Source organism: Emydura macquarii, unplaced genomic scaffold, assembly GCF_026122565.2.
Source record: "Emydura macquarii macquarii isolate MOO-44397 ecotype Brisbane River unplaced genomic scaffold, CSIRO-AGI_Emac_v2 contig_968, whole genome shotgun sequence".
NCBI lineage: Eukaryota > Metazoa > Chordata > Testudines > Chelidae > Emydura > Emydura macquarii.
In genome coordinates, this window is record NW_027131105.1 from 18,040,886 (window position 1) to 18,059,848 (window position 18,963).

General features: G+C 42.1%; 1 protein-coding gene across 2 annotated transcripts in view; it reads left to right on the forward strand.

The window, feature by feature from the left end:
* Positions 1–18,963, forward strand: part of SRGAP3 (SLIT-ROBO Rho GTPase activating protein 3) — a 211,502-nt gene that overhangs the window by 182,241 nt on the left and 10,298 nt on the right. Inside the window, exons 12-19 of one of the 2 annotated variants that reach the window (XM_067544372.1) lie at positions 1,740–1,770; positions 2,445–2,505; positions 3,477–3,554; positions 5,205–5,339; positions 9,344–9,449; positions 9,688–9,915; positions 12,045–12,124; positions 16,039–16,219. In XM_067544372.1, coding sequence (XP_067400473.1) covers positions 1,740–1,770; positions 2,445–2,505; positions 3,477–3,554; positions 5,205–5,339; positions 9,344–9,449; positions 9,688–9,915; positions 12,045–12,124; positions 16,039–16,219 — 900 coding nt within the window. The remainder of the gene's footprint in view (positions 1–1,739; positions 1,771–2,444; positions 2,506–3,476; positions 3,555–5,204; positions 5,340–9,343; positions 9,450–9,687; positions 9,916–12,044; positions 12,125–16,038; positions 16,220–18,963) is intronic. The other variant, XM_067544371.1, reaches the window with a different exon arrangement.

Genomic DNA, 18,963 nt, shown 5'->3' on the forward strand with positions numbered 1-18,963 from the left:
AACAAAAAAACAAAACAAAAACTAGTCAATTAGTTTCAATGCCAATTCAACTGGTGATAAAATAAAATCAATAAAATCCAGCGCTGGCTTCTGCGTTGTTACAGAGCTGATGAGCCCCCCCCCTGTAAGGAGTTTTACTCTAAGACAGACTGGGGAATAGAAGAAAGGCTCTAATGGAAGTAATCTGCTTGTGTCACCCTAGCCCCTGAATCAGCAGTCTATCCTTATTCGGCAAGGCACTTAAGCTGATGCTTAACTTCAGTCATATGCTTAAATGCTTTGTGAATTGGGGCCTTTAGAAAACAAAAACCATAAACAATACATGGGAGAAGCACATCACCATTTCCTTTTTATTATTCTTCCATTACAGGAGAAAACTGCTTCTCGAATAGTCCTAGTGGCTTTGTCTCAGTGGTCTGTGACATTCTTTGGAAAGATCTAACTTGCACTGACAATGCACAGTGTATATCTTTGATAAGTTTTTGGATCAAATTATGTTTTTAAATTACAGAGGTATCGGTCCAGGTTGACTTGGTTGATACCAGTGTAACTGAATGTGACCCTTTATTATGCATATAACTCAGGATCCACTTGGCCCATTCAATCCCAATAAACTCCATAGTATAAGAATAATAGTAAAGATCTCTGAAGATGCTTTCAAAGTCTTTCCCCTGTATTCCCTAAGGGTTAATCTAATTGCCTAACTACTGATCCTCCAAAATCTAATTCTGCAATACATTCTGTGGAAGGGATAAGAGCTCCATTGTTGGAGATGTTTCAACCTGGACCGAGAGCGCATGAGAGAAAATATTGTAGTTAACAGCACTGAGAAAAGGCTGGATTAGACAAATTAGTGGGCCTTTTCCATCCCTGTTTTAGATTATTCTATTATGCTATTGTAGTGCAGCCATTAGCCTAAAGGCAGTACTTGTGAATGGGGTAACTCATTGTCACAAATACTGTACAGTCCAAACAGACAAAGCTGCTAATCTTTTTAATACTTGTAATTTTTTCCATCCTTAAATTGATTTTTTAAAAGGTAATATAAATCCAGCCTTTTAAATATTATTCTAGAGTAATTAGTTACACTGGAAATCTATCTGAAAGGACTAGTGTCCTATATAATGAGGAGAGTCCTGTGGGAAACTGTTGTTCACATATTTAGAATCCTTGGGATTTCTACACCAGATCAGACCCACAGGCCATCTAGTCCTGAATCTTGTGCCTGACAAAGGCTGGTACCAAATGTGTCAGTATAAAACCCCCCTACTGGACAATTATGGAAGTTTCTAGCTAACCCAGGGCAGTTAGTGATTAACTGATGCCCTGGATAAGGGTTTCATGTTAACTGGAATTCTCTGTTCTTTTCTTTTTGTGAACCTGGGGCACCACGCTGCCCTCTGCATATCTGTGGGATGTGGGTAAAAATATACGCCCACTTTGAATACATGATGGGAGGGCATGATGAATACACGATGGGCAGTTCAGTAGCAGAAAGGGAGGAGGAGGAATGGCACAAATCTGGCAACAGATCTCTTCCATCACTGAGGCTCAGACACTGCATACTAAGCAGATTTTAGGAGTGAGGGCGGGGGTAGTTGGGGCCTGAACCGGACCTTTCTAAGCTGCCATTGCATTTGAGCTTTCATGGCCTCTGGAAGATATGCTTACTTTAACTGATCTTATTCTTGCTTAATCTTTTCTTTTTCTCCTGCTCTGCTGCTTTTTTATGTTATCAGAGGAAGAAGGAATGCTCGAACAAGAAACCAGGTATTTACTAGAGGGCCTCCTTTTCAAAACCAAACTAAATCAACGTGAGGGATGCATTTGTATCCCTACTGTAAAAATGTCCACTTCCAAAGCCCAGCCTACCTGCAGATCTCTTCCAGTCTGTTAGGAGACCTGTGAGAAAATGGCTTAAATATGAAAACAAAAGCCAAATTCTAGCGTGAGGCCCCCAGTTTAGTCCATAGTTAATGCATTTCACACACTATTTTTTGTAGCTTCTGTGACAATGGCTTTTTTTTTTTTTTTTTGATTAAAATATTCTTTAAATTCTGTAACCAAGAAGCCTATTTAATCAGACAGGCATAATTTAAGTCTTGATTTGGCTTATAGTTACGTCTTTGAAATGGAATAGCTGTGATCCAGTTGCATTTGTCCCTTATATTTTGTTTTTCAGTCCACTGGATAAGGAGAATTAGATTTTCGTAAACATTAATAGAGGCCTTTTCCATGAATAATTGACTTCACACAAATGTAGTCAGCACTGTTTGATGGCTTGATGTTTTTAGCATCTCCTTTTCTTGCTTATTCTCTTACTAAACTCAATGGCGCTGATCTGCCTACCTGAATTTTTGCAATCTTTACTTGAAAAGTTTCCAATATGTTGTTAACAAGCTAATAACCTCTTAATTTTTTATTTAATTTAATTTTTGTATTAGGATTCAGGGCAGGCTATCCCACTTGTAGTAGAAAGCTGCATTCGATACATCAATTTATATGGTAAGCTAATTCTTAATTTGCTGATAACTACAGTGGAAGCTGTCGTGTAAAAGAAGAAAGGTATTTGTAGTTAGTGATGAAATATAAGAGGAGCCAGCTGCCTTGACCAACTATATGGATGTGAGTTATAATATAAACTATGGTGTAATATTGTATAAATGACAAATATATAGATCCTGTACATGCTTACTTCAGGTTAAATTATTCACTTGGACCCTGATCCAAAGGGAGACCTTTGTAGTATTTGATCTAGGGGGCTTGGAATGGAGAAGGTCAAAGCAGAAATAAAATCTTAATATGGTATCCCCTTCCTCTCCGTTTCTCGTACAGAGAGACCAATGTAGTCCATGCAGAGCTCATCAATTTCTTTAGCAGCAAAACCAAAAACCAGTTGAGACTCCTCAAGGGACGCTCTGCCTGGCATGTTTCAAGTCAGACACAGTACAGTCTGTATAAATCATTGCACGCTGGCTCTGGGCTGCCCTTTACCTGTCAGGTTTGCCTCTTTTCTTTCAGATGTTGCCTGCCTCCACTTCAGAATTCTCTTTTTTCCTTGCAAGTGTTTGTGTTGCTAGGGGAAGGTTGTGGTTGAGGGGAGCCTGTGAGGCTGTTTTCTGCTTGAGATTTTGACAAGCCAGGGCAGGAAAGTATAACAGCTCTTAATGGCCATGTCTGTATAAGGCTGTGTGTTGCTCAACATGGAAAATACAGACTTCTGCTATGTTTCTTTCTATAGGTTTTTCTGGAGCATGGGAGTTGGTTCTGGCTCTTTTTTTATATTTATTTATTTGGGAATAGCGGGTGGGTGCATCTGCTTTTATTTCCCTTGGGATTGTTCTTTACCAAATTCTGTCCTAATATGTGGAGTTTAACATATTAACCCCATCAGATTCCAGCAAAACAAAACAACTGAAATTCCAAATTTTGAGGTTGCTTCCAACACACTGACATGAACCTCTCTTTCTTTCCAGGTCTTCAGCAACAGGGTATTTTTAGAGTTCCTGGATCTCAGGTTGAAGTCAATGACATCAAGAATTCATTTGAAAGAGGTATGTGAGTAACTTGCGATCTTGCCAAGGAACATAAATGCAGCTCAGAGTATGATTTCTGGGCTCTCTCCTCCTATCTATCAAGAAGGCAGAGATTGTGGGTGGATTTTAAGATATCTAATTCTTCCCTTAGGAGCTTTAGAACATTGGTTTTCAACCAGGGGTACATGTGCCCCTGGAGGTATGCAGAGGTCTTCCCAGGGGCACATCAACTCATCTAGATATTTGCCTAGTTTTACAACAGATCATGTAGACAGCACTAGCGAAGTCAGTACAAACTAAGATTTCATACAGTGACTTGTTTAGGCTGCTCTGTATATTTTACACTGAAATTTAGGTGTAATATTTATATTCACATTTATATTCATATTCCAATTGATGTATTTTATTATTCTATAGTAAAAATGAGAAAGGAAGCAATTTTTCAGTACTAGTATGCTGTGGCACTTCTTTGTATTATTATGTCTGATTTTGTAAGCAAGTCATTTTTAAGTGAGATGAAATTTGGGGTACGTAAGACAAATCAGGCTGCTGAATGGGGGACAGTTGTCTGGAGAGGTCGAGAACCACTGCTTCAGAAAATCGCACCCTAACGGCCTTTCAGCAACATACCATTTCCTGGATAACGGAAAATGGGGATGATAGAGACGTTGTCTTGTCCCTCTGTCCTTGATGAGGCCAATGCACAATTGTGCATGTTAGCGATCCTCTAGCACTCTGATAGATAGGAAACAGACTGACTAACTTCACAAAGGCTCCTCTTGACTCAGAATACAGAGAGTAAATGTTCAATTGTGCTCCAAATGAGATAGCTTATTAAAAATTAATAGCAATGAGCCTGAGCCTGGCAAAACACATCGATGTGTAAGGACTGCAGGATCGGCCTTATATTTATATTTTAAATAATTGCTGTAGGTGAAATTGTATGGCCCGTGTTATGCAGGTAGTCAGATTATGATCATAATGGACCCTTCTATGACTCCATAAACACTTTAAAATAGCTGTGGGTGGGTGGGAAAGTTTGTGAGCACATGGCCACCATTGAGAGTTTCTCTTGGGGTTTACCAAGCAAACTAGGGGACTTAGATGCCTAATTACCATTCATTTTAATAGAAACTGGGCATCCAAATCCATTAGGCAGCTTTGAAGATCCCCAATTCCAAACCCATCACCATACAATGCATTTGTTGAGCTGGCCAATACTATTCCACTGATTTCAGTATAACACACATGGACTGGGACATGATGGTGTTTCCATCTTTTGAGGTTGTCCCATACCACTGTGTAGTTCTATCTTGAGTTATCTGATGCACTGAATGCAGAAGATGTATTGAGCTGAAAACTATGAGAGAGAACCGAATAACACTCCTAACCTTTTAAATCCTCTCTGTGACAATTAAACCCCCTCCCTCTGTCGATTACCGTAGGCTGAGCTGTAGCATATCTCAGCATGATGCTGTTTAACACAATATCCTAGAAAGCCATTGACGTTCTGGGAAACTACTCAGAGTGTGACTATTACGCATGTTGTTGGTTTTTTTTTTTATCAATGCAGAGCTTTTGGTTTTCCAATTCTAGTTAGCTGAGTGGGTGCTTGCTGCCTAATCCAACTAGGAAAGAATTCTGGAAATAAATCTTTTGTGTGTTCAGGTGAGGACCCTCTTGCTGACGATCAAAATGAACGTGACATTAATTCAGTTGCTGGGGTCTTAAAGCTGTATTTCCGAGGACTGGAAAACCCACTTTTTCCTAAGGAAAGGTTTCAAGATTTGATATCTACTATAAGTAAGTACTAACATTGAGGCACAGGTAGGTTCCTTAGATTTTGCAGCTGCAAGACACAGTGTCCTTTATTAAACAGAGAAGCAGTGATAGATACGCCCCTGTCATTACAGATAAGCATCAAATCCTCATCCAAACCTCTTTGGTCTGTGAAATTGGCTCAAATGGAGAGAACAGCCTCAAGAAATCAGTTTTTTTCTTGATATGTCACAATTTGCATTTTCTGTCCCAAACAAACCAGGAAAGTGCTGAGGGACATGAATGGTGAGTGTGGGGTTATTTCAGATGCTTTGAACCTTAAAAATTTTGTGTTTAAATTTCAAGGTGAAGGTTCAGGTTGATTCTTATTCTGTTCAAAACATTCCACCCAGCTCTTCTCAAATTACTGGACCTGGAAAAAAAAACCCTCTGAGTGCCCAGACTTAATTACATTTCTCTCAATACCTCTTGGCTGCAATGAATAAGTATTGCCAAGCGATGGACTCTCTTAGTGCCTCTCTTGAGGGAAAGAGGATCTGGTGGAATGAACCTGCAGTTTTAGAAATGACAGGGAGCTTGATGTTCATTTTTTCCTAAAATAATTACTCTTTGTTTATTTTGCAAAAGAAATGTCCAGAATGTATGGACATTGGCACTAGTGTAGTTTAGCACCTGTTGAAGTGTGTGAGTAGTTCTACTAGGACTATTCATTTGCTTAATGATAAGCTCATGTTTAAGTGCTTTGCTTGACTGGGTCCTTTACTGCTCGTGTCTAACATCTCCCATCAATGTTAGTGTATAAAAAATGCTAATGCAGCAGAACCTGAAGAAATGGGTTATATCTAGAGGTGGGTGACATTCAAATCGGCCTATTTGTATTAAAAATGTGCCTAAGGTATGCGCATTTTTCCAGCAGTGTAGGTCTGTGTTGATAGGTTAAGGAAATTCTCATATTTTTTTATGTATAAAATGGCCATTTTTGTCAAAACATAAAGCAAAGTTTGTGAGGCAGAGGCTTCATGTCTGCAAACATCACACAGGATGGAAGCAATTTCCAGTAACGGTTTCACAAAATGAAAGTGCTGAATTTTGCAATTCTAGCGTACACGCCACTGACACAGGCTGCCTCTTACAAAGACAGTCGCAAGTAAGGCTGAAAAAGGCTTGATCTAGCCCCCTTTGAAGTCCATAGGAGTAGGAATGGGCATTGGATCTGGCCCAAAGTCCCAATTCAGAAAGGTAGGTAAGTATATGCTTAACATGAATATTCCCATGGGAGTCAATGTGATTACGTATGTTCTTAAAGTTAGGCATGTGCTTAAATACCTTGCTGAACTGGGGCCAATTAAAAGAGTCTTTGGGAGTGATTCCTAGCATACATCAGTGGTTAATTTTCTGGTTCCGTTTCTTAGTGTTTCCTCTTCTTTTCTTCTTCCTTCACTCCCAGCTCCCCCTTACCTTTCTTTTACAGCAAGTATGCTAATGATAGTACATTTACACTAAATGTCTTCTTTTTTTCTGTCCAACAAATGTGTGCTATATAATATATGTCCCAGCCTAAATGGGTTGAAAAACATCTACATCTGAAAACTGCTCAAAAACAAAATGCTGTAAAATGATCAAGCCCTGTTCTTACGGTTCCAGCCCATAAGATTACTAAGGCAGAAAGGTTGACTCAGCTGAGAAGTCTCTATGGTTCGTCTACTGCAGTAAAACAGAAAGCCTGTTTGATTTCCCTTGGCTCACGCTAAACTATTCTGAGTGACTTTTTTGCAGCAGGCGTCGTCGCACATGTCACTAGGCCTTTGAATGCCCCGGAAGGCTGCAGTGCCATATAACTCGCTTTTTATGTGATACGAGAGAGTTTTCCTTCCATAACAAGTGAACAGCCTGTCGCTTTTTCTCAGCTGGGGGCTGAGAGTTTACCTGGGAACCTTTCTCAAATGCACATGCCAAAGAAATGGACAGAAAAGAAATTCTGATTCTAGAGGTTCACAATTCCCTGGAGTGCCTCAGATATAAAGTGATGCAGTATGATTCCATCCATTAAAACCTTTCTGTTACAGCTGGTTGAAATATTTTTTTATAGGTGAACATTTTGAAATTTTCCAAGACCAGTTTTTCCCCACTAGGTTTCAATACAGACCATTCATCGTCTCATTTAAAAAAAAAAATCAAGAATTTTTTTAATCCAGTTTTTTTTTATTTCTTACTTTAAATCACCCCCATCCTTAAATAAAGCCAAACAAAAAAAAAATGGAAACCCAACACAGCAAATGATAACAAACAAAGAATAAAACAATGTTTTCTTCAACGAATGGGAAATTTGAGAATATCCAAATGTTTTCTGCAGTGTTTCCATTTTTGAAACATGGCCAATATTGACTGAAAAGGTTTTGAACAAAAAATCATTGACCAGCTGCATGCAGCTTTTGTGTTTCAGTGTGATAAGCAAACTTCAGGAAGGTTCATGGTCTGGATGAGCACCCAAACATCAGGCAGTTCATTTAGGGTACGTCGACAGATCCCACGGCAGTGAGCCTCCCCTCTTGGATCGACAGACTTGAGCTCACGGGTCTGGCGTGGCTGTGCTAAAATTAGCAGTGTAGATGTTGCGGCTTGGTCTGGAGCTCGGGCTCTGATGCCTGGGGGCGAGAGGGCTCCAGAGCCTGAGTTCCAGCCCATGCCGCAACTTCACAGCGCTGGCTACACAGCTATTTTTACAGTGCTAGTGCAATCTGAGTCTCTTGACCTGGGCTGGAAGGCTCACTGCTGTGAGCTGTGTAAGATGTACCCCAGTAGCCATCTGTGTTTGATCATCCAACATGAGTAGGGAATTTCCTAAGAGTGCCTGTTCTCACAAAATCGTGGGTGTTTGTTGTGTCTGTTTGGATCACAAATACCATGGAAGAAATGCCAATCTTCCTTATAACATTTGAGACAGAATCTGGGAAAGCAGAGGCACAAAAGCTGGGGGGATGGGATAAGCTAACTGAATGGTCACCTTGAGTAAAGGCTCTGCTGAGGTTCAGTCTAGTTCTGTGGTTTGGCTGTGTTAGCGTGCTGTAGCTGCAGTGAAGGTGCAGGGAATAGTGCGGATCACATGTGAAGCGGTGTGTTCATCTGTATGCCCAACGCTGTTCCTGCACAACATCCCTGAAGTCCTATTTCATAAAGAAATAGGTCAGCTTCTAATACAGTATGTTGGCTTTGATGGCATGCATAGAAGGATAAATCTTGAAGTCCTGAGTCAGTGTACTCATTTGAGGTTAATGGGAGTTTGACATGCGTGAAAACAGAGCAAGGACTGAGTTAAAAAAGCAAGGGCTTGTCTGCAGTTCTCCAGTTAGCGTTAGATAATCCACTTCCCCAAGAGGCGATAGCTAGGTCAACAGAGGAATTCTGACGTTGACCTAGGGCTGTCTACACTGCGGGTTAACTACACCGCTCAGAGGGTGTGAATTTTTCATACCCCTGAATGATGTAGATAAGTCGACTTAATTTTCTAGTGTAGACCCAGGCCTAAGTAAGGATCTCAGGATTAGGCCCGTAGAACAGGAAAGAAAATGAAAACCAGAGTAAGATAGGAAAGCTGAAAAACTATGCTCTGTTTTCCAGTCCCTGCATTGACTAAACCCTTTGGGAAATACAGTAGCTGCTTAGGGCTCAAATATATAAATACTGGTAATAAAGATGTAGCCATGGAAATATCTACAGTTTCAATTAGATGCAGAATTTAATGCATGCATTGACTTTCTACATGCAAATTCTACATTTACTGGCATAAATGGGCATTTGTTCACACAGAGGTGCAAAATTTGGTGGGCAGGTTTCAATGTTTGGCTCTATATTTGGTCCTTCGTGTCAAATTATAAATCAGATCTCTCTGGAAACATACATTCCCCCCCCTTATTTGTCAGTCTATTAGATCTGGATAAAAGTCTATGCTGTCCTGTGCTGTTTAGCCACTGGAACCCTTCAGGCAAGTGCCTAACCATAGACGTCTACCATGTATTCTTGTGTTCCAGAAATGGAGAACCCTGCAGAAAGAGTGCACCAGATCCAGCAAATCATCATTACTCTGCCCCGAGCCGTCATTGTTGTCATGAGATACCTCTTTGCTTTCCTCAATCAGTGAGTCTGTTTATCTTTCTTATTTAACTGAGCTGCTAGTTCTCCTTCTTTTCAGTGCCCTCTCTTTTCTTGTCAAGTCAGATGCTGATGGGCACTTTGGTTGTTGTTAATACTTTGGTATCTACTCTGACTTAATCTCTTTCCTAGGCATGGCTGCATGAACTCTCTGTAGTGATGCGTTTTGGAGCCAACATTAGCTGGCTCGGAACTTTACCTGTGGATTGTTTTTTGTTTACAGCTTGTCACAGTACAGTGATGAGAACATGATGGATCCCTACAACCTGGCCATCTGCTTTGGACCAACTTTGATGCATATTCCAGATGGGCAGGATCCAGTGTCCTGCCAAGCCCATGTAAATGAGGTCATCAAAACCATCATAATAAATCATGAGGGCATCTTCCCCAACCACAGAGAGCTGGAAGGACCTGTGTATGAGAAATGCATGACTGGAGGGGAAGAGTATTGGTAAGTAATGGGTGATTGAAATGAGCAACTTTAATGTTCTAAACAAGGCCAGACTTCTCTTCCTAGCTTTATCCTTTTCCATTGTAAGCCAAGAGGGAGGCCATGATAGTGCAGGGCTATTACTTGGAGCCTGATGAACAAGGGGTTAGCTTCAGTTCACTTGAGTTCAGGGGAATGGCTTATAAGAGCAGCTGTTTGAGAGTTTGGAATGGGCAGAATGCCTTTGGGAAGTTTGGGCCAAGCACTCAGTCCTTACAGGTTGGGGATAATCCCCACGTGGGAATTTGTTCAGTTTTACCAGTGTTACTTCCTCCTGTTCTAATCATTATGAATCTGATTCTCAGCTGGTGTAAATCTGATGTAAATTAGAACAACTGATTGATTTCACTGGAACGACACCGATTTACACAAGCTGAGTACCTGGCTCTAATCCTTGCTAACAGCATCCTTCTCTTTGTTACAAATACAGTAGAACTCCTATTTTACAGTTCATTGGGGATAGAGGGTTCATGAAATAGAACATGTCAAAATTACAGTAGGTACAATGCGTAACATGCAGTATGGAGCCCTGCAGCACTTTCTTCTTGTCCTTCAAACCACTGCAACACACTTTCCAGTGCCTTTGAAGGCTTTGGAATGTGAAGGAATGTTGACTTGTTCTTCATCAACATCGCTTCCCACACCCCTATTGGGAAAATGGTTTGTATAACTGATCATTTGTAAGTTTGATGGCTCTAAAATCAAAGTTCTACTGTCACACCTTAGACCCTGTCTACACTTACTTCCGAGATTCGGCGGCAGTCAACGGGAGTTATGCAAGCTACACAAAAAACTTGCGTAACTCCCGTCGACTTCTCTGCTTCTCTTCTGTGTGCCATCTTCACTGCAGTGCGCCGACGGGAACCGCATTCCCGTCGACGCAGCACTATGCCACTTGTGAAGGTGGTCTTCATACGGCGATTTCTGGATCAACTGAGCGAGTCTTCACTGACCACTCAGTCAATCCAGAGAAATTGATCTGACAGCGGCGACTTTGCTGCCGTCAGTGTAGCCGTAGCCTTAGATTAATAAACCTAAGAGAATTTTACAAATCTGCTTTGCTTTTCTGTAGTTACACAGCTTGGTTATGTTTTGCATTTTTCTCAGCTTCGCTAGTGACAATAGACTAGTCTGCCTATAGTCATTTCACTTTCCACTCCTCCCTGCATTAGTTCAGTGCCGCAAAGCATTGCTAAAGCTTCAGGACAACGGTTGGGATTTTTTCTAACAATATGTTTGCAAATGTGTTAAACAAAAATTCTCTAGGTCTTAGACTTCATGGAAGAGTGTTCATACAAAACCTGAATTTTTGGTCATTTGTGACCTAATTTCTCCTGAATTGGGAATTTTGATTGACATTCCATAGTTCTTTACTCAGTTGTTAGTTATACAAAACTCCCATTGACTCAAGGCTATAAAGCCAGTGTTTGGCTTAGGTCCCATTGCTATATATGTCTTTTTAGGTCCTTCTGTCTTGTGAATGTTAAAAAGGAACACTTGCTTCAATGGGAGTTTTCACTGGAGAGTTCTGATTATCAGAAATGGGCAAATGGGCAAGATTTCACTGCACTACTCATTTCTGCTGTACAAATAGCCCTTTTAACATTCACAATAAAGAGGAAACCATAAGGCAAGGGTAATCAATTATTTTTTGGCACGATCCAAATTTCTTGGTCAAGATATAGTCAAGGTCCAGACTTCAGAGAAAATAATAGAAAAATAATAATAGATACATAAAAAGATTTCATGGTCTGTTCAAAAGCATCTGGTGGTCTGGATTTGGTCCGCCTGTTGACTACCCCTATATAAGTCATAAACACAGGCCCAAACAAAGATCTCTATATTTGATACCATAGCAGTTCTCCAGTCCTGAGAGCAAGTTCAGAGATGTGCCATGAATTAAAACAGACAGGGTGAAATCCTGGCCCCATTGAAGTCCAAGGCAAAACTCCCATGGACTTTTTTTCAGTGCAGTCAGGATTTTACCCCAAGAGCCTGTTTTGACTATGTAGCCTGCAAGTAGATTCTAACTTTTCTTTTTTAAATGACATATGTAAATACATAGCTTTTTTTCAACTGTTTAATGTTAGTGACAGCCCCCACAGTGAGCCGGGCACCATTGATGAAGTGGACCATGACAACGGCACAGAGCCGCACACCAGTGACGACGGTGAGTGCAGACATAAAGAGCGGAAAATTGAGTCTGAGTAGGAAGAGCCAGGGGAACATGAGTGCAGGAAAGCAACATGTATTTTGCTCCTAATCAAATTAGCTTGGACTACCATATGGCTGTTTGCGGGGGAGGGAGAAGATGTTTTGGTGCGTCTGACAGTGCGTGTGCATATTAATGAACACTCCTTTAGAGAGATCTAATCAACATCAACAACGCGGGGTAGGGAGAGGGGGTGCAAGAGGCCACAGGCTAAATTTCAGTCTCATTCAGTCTCATGGTATTATGAGAGCTTTAAAAGAAAGCATTCAGAATTGCTCCTTATATTCCCATTGATCACGACCGTGGGCTCTTTTCTTTTTAATTTGGAATTGAGGTGACACATCTGGCTTTTGGCCCTTGTTTTTACAATATTGTCACCACCTGATAGGTATGTGAGTGGCTGGGTGGGGAAGAGCAGTGGCTTGCTGTGTGAAAGTGACCAACAAATACAGAGTAGGCTTGTTATATTTGGCACCTTCTTTACATTCACCTTCACGTTCTTGTACACATCACAGGAAGAGAAATGAATTTAAAGGGACTGATCCAAAGCCTAGCGAAATCAATGGGAGTCTTTCAGTTGACATCAGTGGGCTCTGGGTCACATCCATTCTGTGGCCTTACATTGAACAGAAACCTTAGCAAAAATGGTGCCCTTCTTATTCAAAAGATCTGCTTTCTGTTTATTCACAGTCAGATCTGCTTTCTTCAGTGACACACACAAATCTGAATTTCATTTGACTCCTTTCAGACCTGTGGAGTTGAGGCAGCTCAGGCGGGAGGCACTGGATTCTATTCTGGCAACAAACTTGTTAACTAAATTCCACATGCAGCATCTATTTACGCCCTCAGTAAAATCTCTGCAACTGACACTGATTGTCACCGAAGCCAGTATTTCTCAACCTTTTAAGTAGCAAGTACCCCCTAACTTCTGAAAATTTTAATAAGTACCCCAACACTCAATTTTCTACTCTGAGAAATACAGTCTTTTTCCCCTTTACTGCTGGACGACTGTATTTCTTGTAAAGCAGGAGAGTTCTGAGTTCTGCAGTGCTGTGTGGCTGTGGCAGATCACAAAACCCCCTGTTTTCTCCCCTCCTTCCTCCTCCCCTTCCTCCATATAGAAGCAAAGGTCAACGCCAGCTAATCACTGTGGCCTGATGGGTGGGGTCACGTGGTGTTCTCCTCACACAAGCGGGAACTTGTGAGGTATGAACAGGCACTAGCGGCCCACCAGAGTGGATAGCAGCACTCCCCATGGCCGTCCCTAGGGCGGGTGCCGGCCTGGGGCAAATCACACTGTGTGGGCTGCCTGCCTCCCAGCTGGGAGCTGGGTCCAGGCAGGAAGGAGGCGGCTGCCACCTGGCTTCTCCAGAAGTTGGTGGCTGCTGCTCGCCACCCTTCACTGGGTTTTTCGCCGCGTACCCCCTACCTGTGTCTCACGTACCCCCAGGGGTACGCGTACCACAGGTTGAGAAACTATGACCTAAGCAATGCCCTTGTAATGAGGGCCGAATTTGGCCTGGAGAACCTTTTGTTTCTAGTTGCGATGCACAAACCAGAAAGAGCCACAGCTTGCTTTCCATATTCAGCCTGTATTTGTAGCTATGGCTGTTTGGAAAAATAATAATTGTAAACTGAAATTGTAAATTTGTTTGGGGTTTCTCGAGAGAGGATAAACCCAGAACCCCATGATGCCATTTTAATTGAGTTACTTTGCAGAGTGAAAGTGCCCTTTAAAACCTGCATGATGCTCTCCTATGCACACTTGTTGTCTACTTTCTTTATTGCCATTATTTCCATTGATTTCTTCTACTGCTGTAAAAACCCCCAATGCCTTTCTGACACTTGATGTGGAAATGGCATGAGTGGCCCTAATTGCTGGTCGGTAAAAAGAGGGCACAAGGGGTGGGAGGGAGATGATAATCCAGATGATTGAAAATGGGTCTTTAACAAAAAAAAGGCACTCTACATTTTTCAGGGTTAGCAGCAAACTGGAGCTAACATGACTCAAAGGTGAAGGAGAGCAAGCTGCCATTTAGCCAATTTTATGCTTGGATGGTCACATTAATAGTTCTGATTGGAGTTTCCGGGTGATTAACTGTGATGCAAGTGTGGAGAAGAAGAGTGGCTTTATTTTATGAATTTACATACTCTGTCTCTCTCTACCCCCATGCACCCTCCCTGCTGAGAAGCTCAATATTTTATCAGGGCTCTGAAAGCTCCTCTGATAGCTTCTACTATTATGTTTTCTCCAGTGAGCTTCTTCCATTGATCTGCCCCCCATGTAATAGCCCCAAATGTCACATCATTTGTACTGAGCAAAAATATGTATCTTAGGGTGACCAATCTAGCACAAAGGAACATTTCAAACAATGGTGTACTGTGTCACAGGAGAGAGAAGATCTGAGATTTTGTCAATATCTTGCAGATTCCCTTCACCAGCCCTGCCCCCCTCATTCATACTTTGTTGCTAAGCAGAAAGGTAGGACTAATCCTGATTACCACTGGGTGCTGAGCCTGCAATTCAAAGAGGCGGCAGATGGAATGAAGGATGTTTCCACATTTTAATGAGAATGGGGCAGATTTGAAAGATCAAGGCTAATTTGCTCTATTTTCTATTGCTACTGGCCCTGTCAGCCTCCATTTTTCTGCACTGCAAGTGGGGCTTAAAAACAATAGACAGGTGTCTAAGAAAATCAAGCTGCATTAACAGTTCACTTGCTGGCACCCACTGATGGCGTTGATAGCAGGCAGAGTGGTGACACACTGCTGCCTATATCCAATAATTTGCATTTAATGTTAATCTGATAAATTGCTTTAAGTAATGCACTGTGCAGTCTGTCGCCATCACAATCTTGAGGGAGGCGTTGTCTCTGCATTGCTGTTGCAAAAACAGCTTTTCAGGAGAGTTAGTGGTCAGATTTTCAGGTGCTCAGCCTCTATAGTTGGAACTGGATTTTCAAAAGAGCTCAGTTGTTAGTAGGGTACCTAAAATCTGCCACTTAATTTTGATGCTGTAATGGGAGCTGAGCTCTTTTGAAAATCTGGCCTGTAGATGCCGTGTCTTAAATAACTGACAAATGGTGGCGTTCAGATTGGAAGACAGGGTGTGTGTGGGGTGGTGGGGGGTGGCAGAGTAGTGGTGGAAATCTAGAGAAGTGTTTCTCAATGACCGGTCCATGGACCGGTGCCAGTCCCTTAGATCTCCCTGACACAGTTTACACACACTTTAGGAAGGCAGCAAGCTGGTTCCTGGTATCAAAAAGGTTGAGAAACACTGGTCTAGAGGAGTGATTTGATGGATGGTGGGTACTGGCATAGCTAAGGTCTTGTATTCACTCTCCCTGTGGGAATCTCCAGAGAGCATTCGCTCCCCATTAATAATTCAGACCAAACTGCTTCCAGAATAAAGGAAAGGGGGTGAAATCTAATCTGAAGCTGTAACCAAGTGGTGATTTGATCACAGGATGTGAGTGAAATTTACAACGTCCCCCAGCCTGTGGAAGAACAGGGAACTGTAACCAAAATAAATGACTTTATTAATATGGGTGGTGACGAATAAATATAGTGGCACTGCTGGGAACATCACTTACATGCAATGAAATTTCACCTACTTCCCATTCGCTTTGTAGCTTTGCTTTGTTGCCTCTTGCGTGGGAGTCTGAGAGAAATTCCAGGGAGTCTGGAAAACCAATGAGAATGTAGCAATCCAAGAAGCATGGACAGTACTTAGTAGAAAATGTTGCCAGGAAACATGGAGAATAGTATCAATGCTTTGTGCGTGAAAGGCATCTGATGGAGCTCAGTGTACCCAGGCGATTTCTGAGGAGATTGTTCCTATATTTGCTTTGTTTTCTCTCTCTCTCTTTTAGAAGTGGAACAGATTGAAGCAATAGCGAAGTTTGACTACATTGGCCGGTCCCTGCGAGAGCTCTCCTTTAAGAAAGGAGCCTCACTCCTCTTGTACCATCGTGCATCGGAGGACTGGTGGGAAGGGCGCCATAATGGTGTGGATGGTCTCATACCACATCAGTACATAGTTGTACAAGACATGTGAGTGGGCAGTTTGTGTTAAAATGATGTGCCTAAAATTAGGCTTCTATGGTCTTATTTAGCTACCTACATTAGTGACCTGATTTTTCAAAAGTGCTGTGCACTTCCTTGAGAGCTTGTGGGGTGCCTTTATGTCACTGATTTCCAAGAGCCTGGGATTTAAGCTTTTGTGAAAGAAAGGGTTGACTTCAGTGGGAGCCACTGGAAAATCTTGGAAAACACCCTTGGAAAATCTGGCCATTTATTTAATTGCCTAAAATATGGGCTTAGAGACAGTATTTCCAAAGAAGCCTAAGGGAGTTAAATGCCTCATTGAATTTCAGTGGCACCTGAGTCCTTTAGGCTCATTTGAAAATCTTAAACTGTAGGCTCCTGCTTCAGAAAGTCTTGGCCTCAGACATTAAACCTTGACTGATCTCTTTGGAAAATGCTGTTAGACTTGAAAGTCATCATGAATAATAACATGTGTAGCTCTGCTCATTTTTGAGACACTCCCCAATCATTGACTAATCTCTCAAAAGCTCTATGATGCAGGAGAGTCGGTGTCAATCTCATGCAGATGGTGAAACTGAGGCAAAGGGATCTAACCTCAGGAATTCCTGGCTGCTGGTCATGTGCTCTAATCACTAATCCATGCCTCTTAAGCAAGAAATTTGTAAACTTCGCTCCTTGAATGAACTGTAGTGGGGTTTTTTTTTTCTTCCCTTAATTTGTGTTTGGAGTTTGGTACAAAATTTTCCAAAACAGCTAAGACCCATTTTCAAAAGTGACTCAGGCATTTAGGAGCCAAAGACTCATTGAAAGTCAACGAGCCATTCCTAAATGCCCAAATCACTTTAGAAAATGGAGCTTAGGAGCCTAAATCACTTGGCAACATTTTTAAATGTCCCTTTTGTCTGTTTTAAGAATTCCTCCCATCTTTTGATTGGAAATAAACTTTCTCTTCTTGCCTTTAGTAATTGCCACTCAAACAAGGAACAATCTACTGGGTGTCTCCTTCAGCACTGTGTTATTGAATACAAGCATGAAAGAGCTGAGCCTGAAATATAGGCAGGCAATTTCTGACATACACCATTGCATTATTTTGCCTCTAATAGTTCTCTGAATAATAAATGAGAACACATTTTTTTTCATTAGGTGAAAAGGTAACCAGACAGTATTGGGGGCTAATTTATCTGCCCAGCATAATAAATACAAATCAGGATATGTAACCATGTACGCCATGTGGTTGATTTTGCAATTAAACCTGCTCCCAGCGTAGATGCACTCTGTGGGGTCTGAAATGAGATGAAGCTAGAGAAAAATCCTAGTAAATATCTACAGCATTTTTGTCCATCAGCTGAAATTTTTTTTTCCTGTAAAGTCTGTGTGAAACAAATGTGCAATATAGACAGCCTTTGCAGAGCATTTCCTCTCCAAGGAATGGGATGGGCAGGATTTGCGAGGATGGCCCCTTGGGTCCTTTATCAGAAATTTGGGGCTCAGTCCTGGCAGGTGCTGAGTTCCTTTTGCAATGTGACTGCAGTGGGAGCTGAAGATGCTCAGCACTTTGCAGCATCAGGCCCCAGCGGACAGCCGGTGTGCTTATCTGTTCTCAGATGGATTTCTCAGAGGAGTGATTGGCACTCCTCCGGTGCGCAGGCCTTACAGCAATTTACACAGCCTTCATCACGCTCTTTTATTTTAATCTGACTTCCTCCTCCCCCCATCTTTGAAGTGATGATTGAACATTAAAAGAAAAAAAGTCCAATTCTGGACTGTGTTCCAGCCCCTTTACGTGACTCCTGTCACATTGCCTGAGCTGGGAATTCCCCTGGTGCAGAGGTGTTACCTGCGTAGCATAGAGCAGATGCAGGCAGCTCTGTGCCACCCCCTCCTTGGTTACCCAGGCACAGGGATATGTCAGAGGCAGGAGGATATGTGCACGCTCCAGCTATTGAGACCACAGAGGGGCCTGTAGGTGGCTGAGAAAAAGCCACAGCAGCTGCTCTAACTTACATGGGGGCTGGGCTCTGGATACAGGCGTTGTGTAGATGACAGTGTAGCTAAAGTGCTAGCCGCCAGTGTGACGCAGAACATCCAGTGACCTTCTCCTAAGCACCAAGTCACAGCCTTCCACTGCCCCCTCAGCTGCTGATGGCCAGAGGTGTGAAAATCCGGGGCCTCTGCTCAGGTCATGTTACCAGCTGAGCCTTTCAGAAAAGCACACATCTGAGGGTTTGAGTTTCTTACCATGAAAGGCTTGTCTGCCTGCCAGAACAGTGAGGCAGAGTGTCCACTCCCCAGCCATTTCATAAGTAACCAGTGTGACGATATTTGTACCTTCCCTGGGGTGGCCAATAGCTGAACTGAGCCAAGTGCTGTGTTTATTTTTTGCCTCCTTGATAAGTTTGTAGCTGGCCACATGTACCTTTCTACTGCTACTGGCTCAGATACTGCGTCTTGTTCAAGAGCACAACGGTACCTAAATAATTAATAAAGCTCCAAGAGGTTTGAAAAGTCATGGGTTCCATACAAGAACAGAGTGGAGCAGTCCAGACGCAGTGTGAGATCCTCAGCAGGTGTAAATTGGCATTGTACCATTGACTTGTATCTTTGAGGCTTACTCTGTATCTAGATGGCTTTTAATCCAAGGATCCCAGTGCCCTTTACAAATGCCCACTCCTTATGTCTCACCATGCCCCTGTGGGATAGTACTGTACCTTGGGTTGCATTATAAATGGGTAAACTGAAGTACAGGGAGG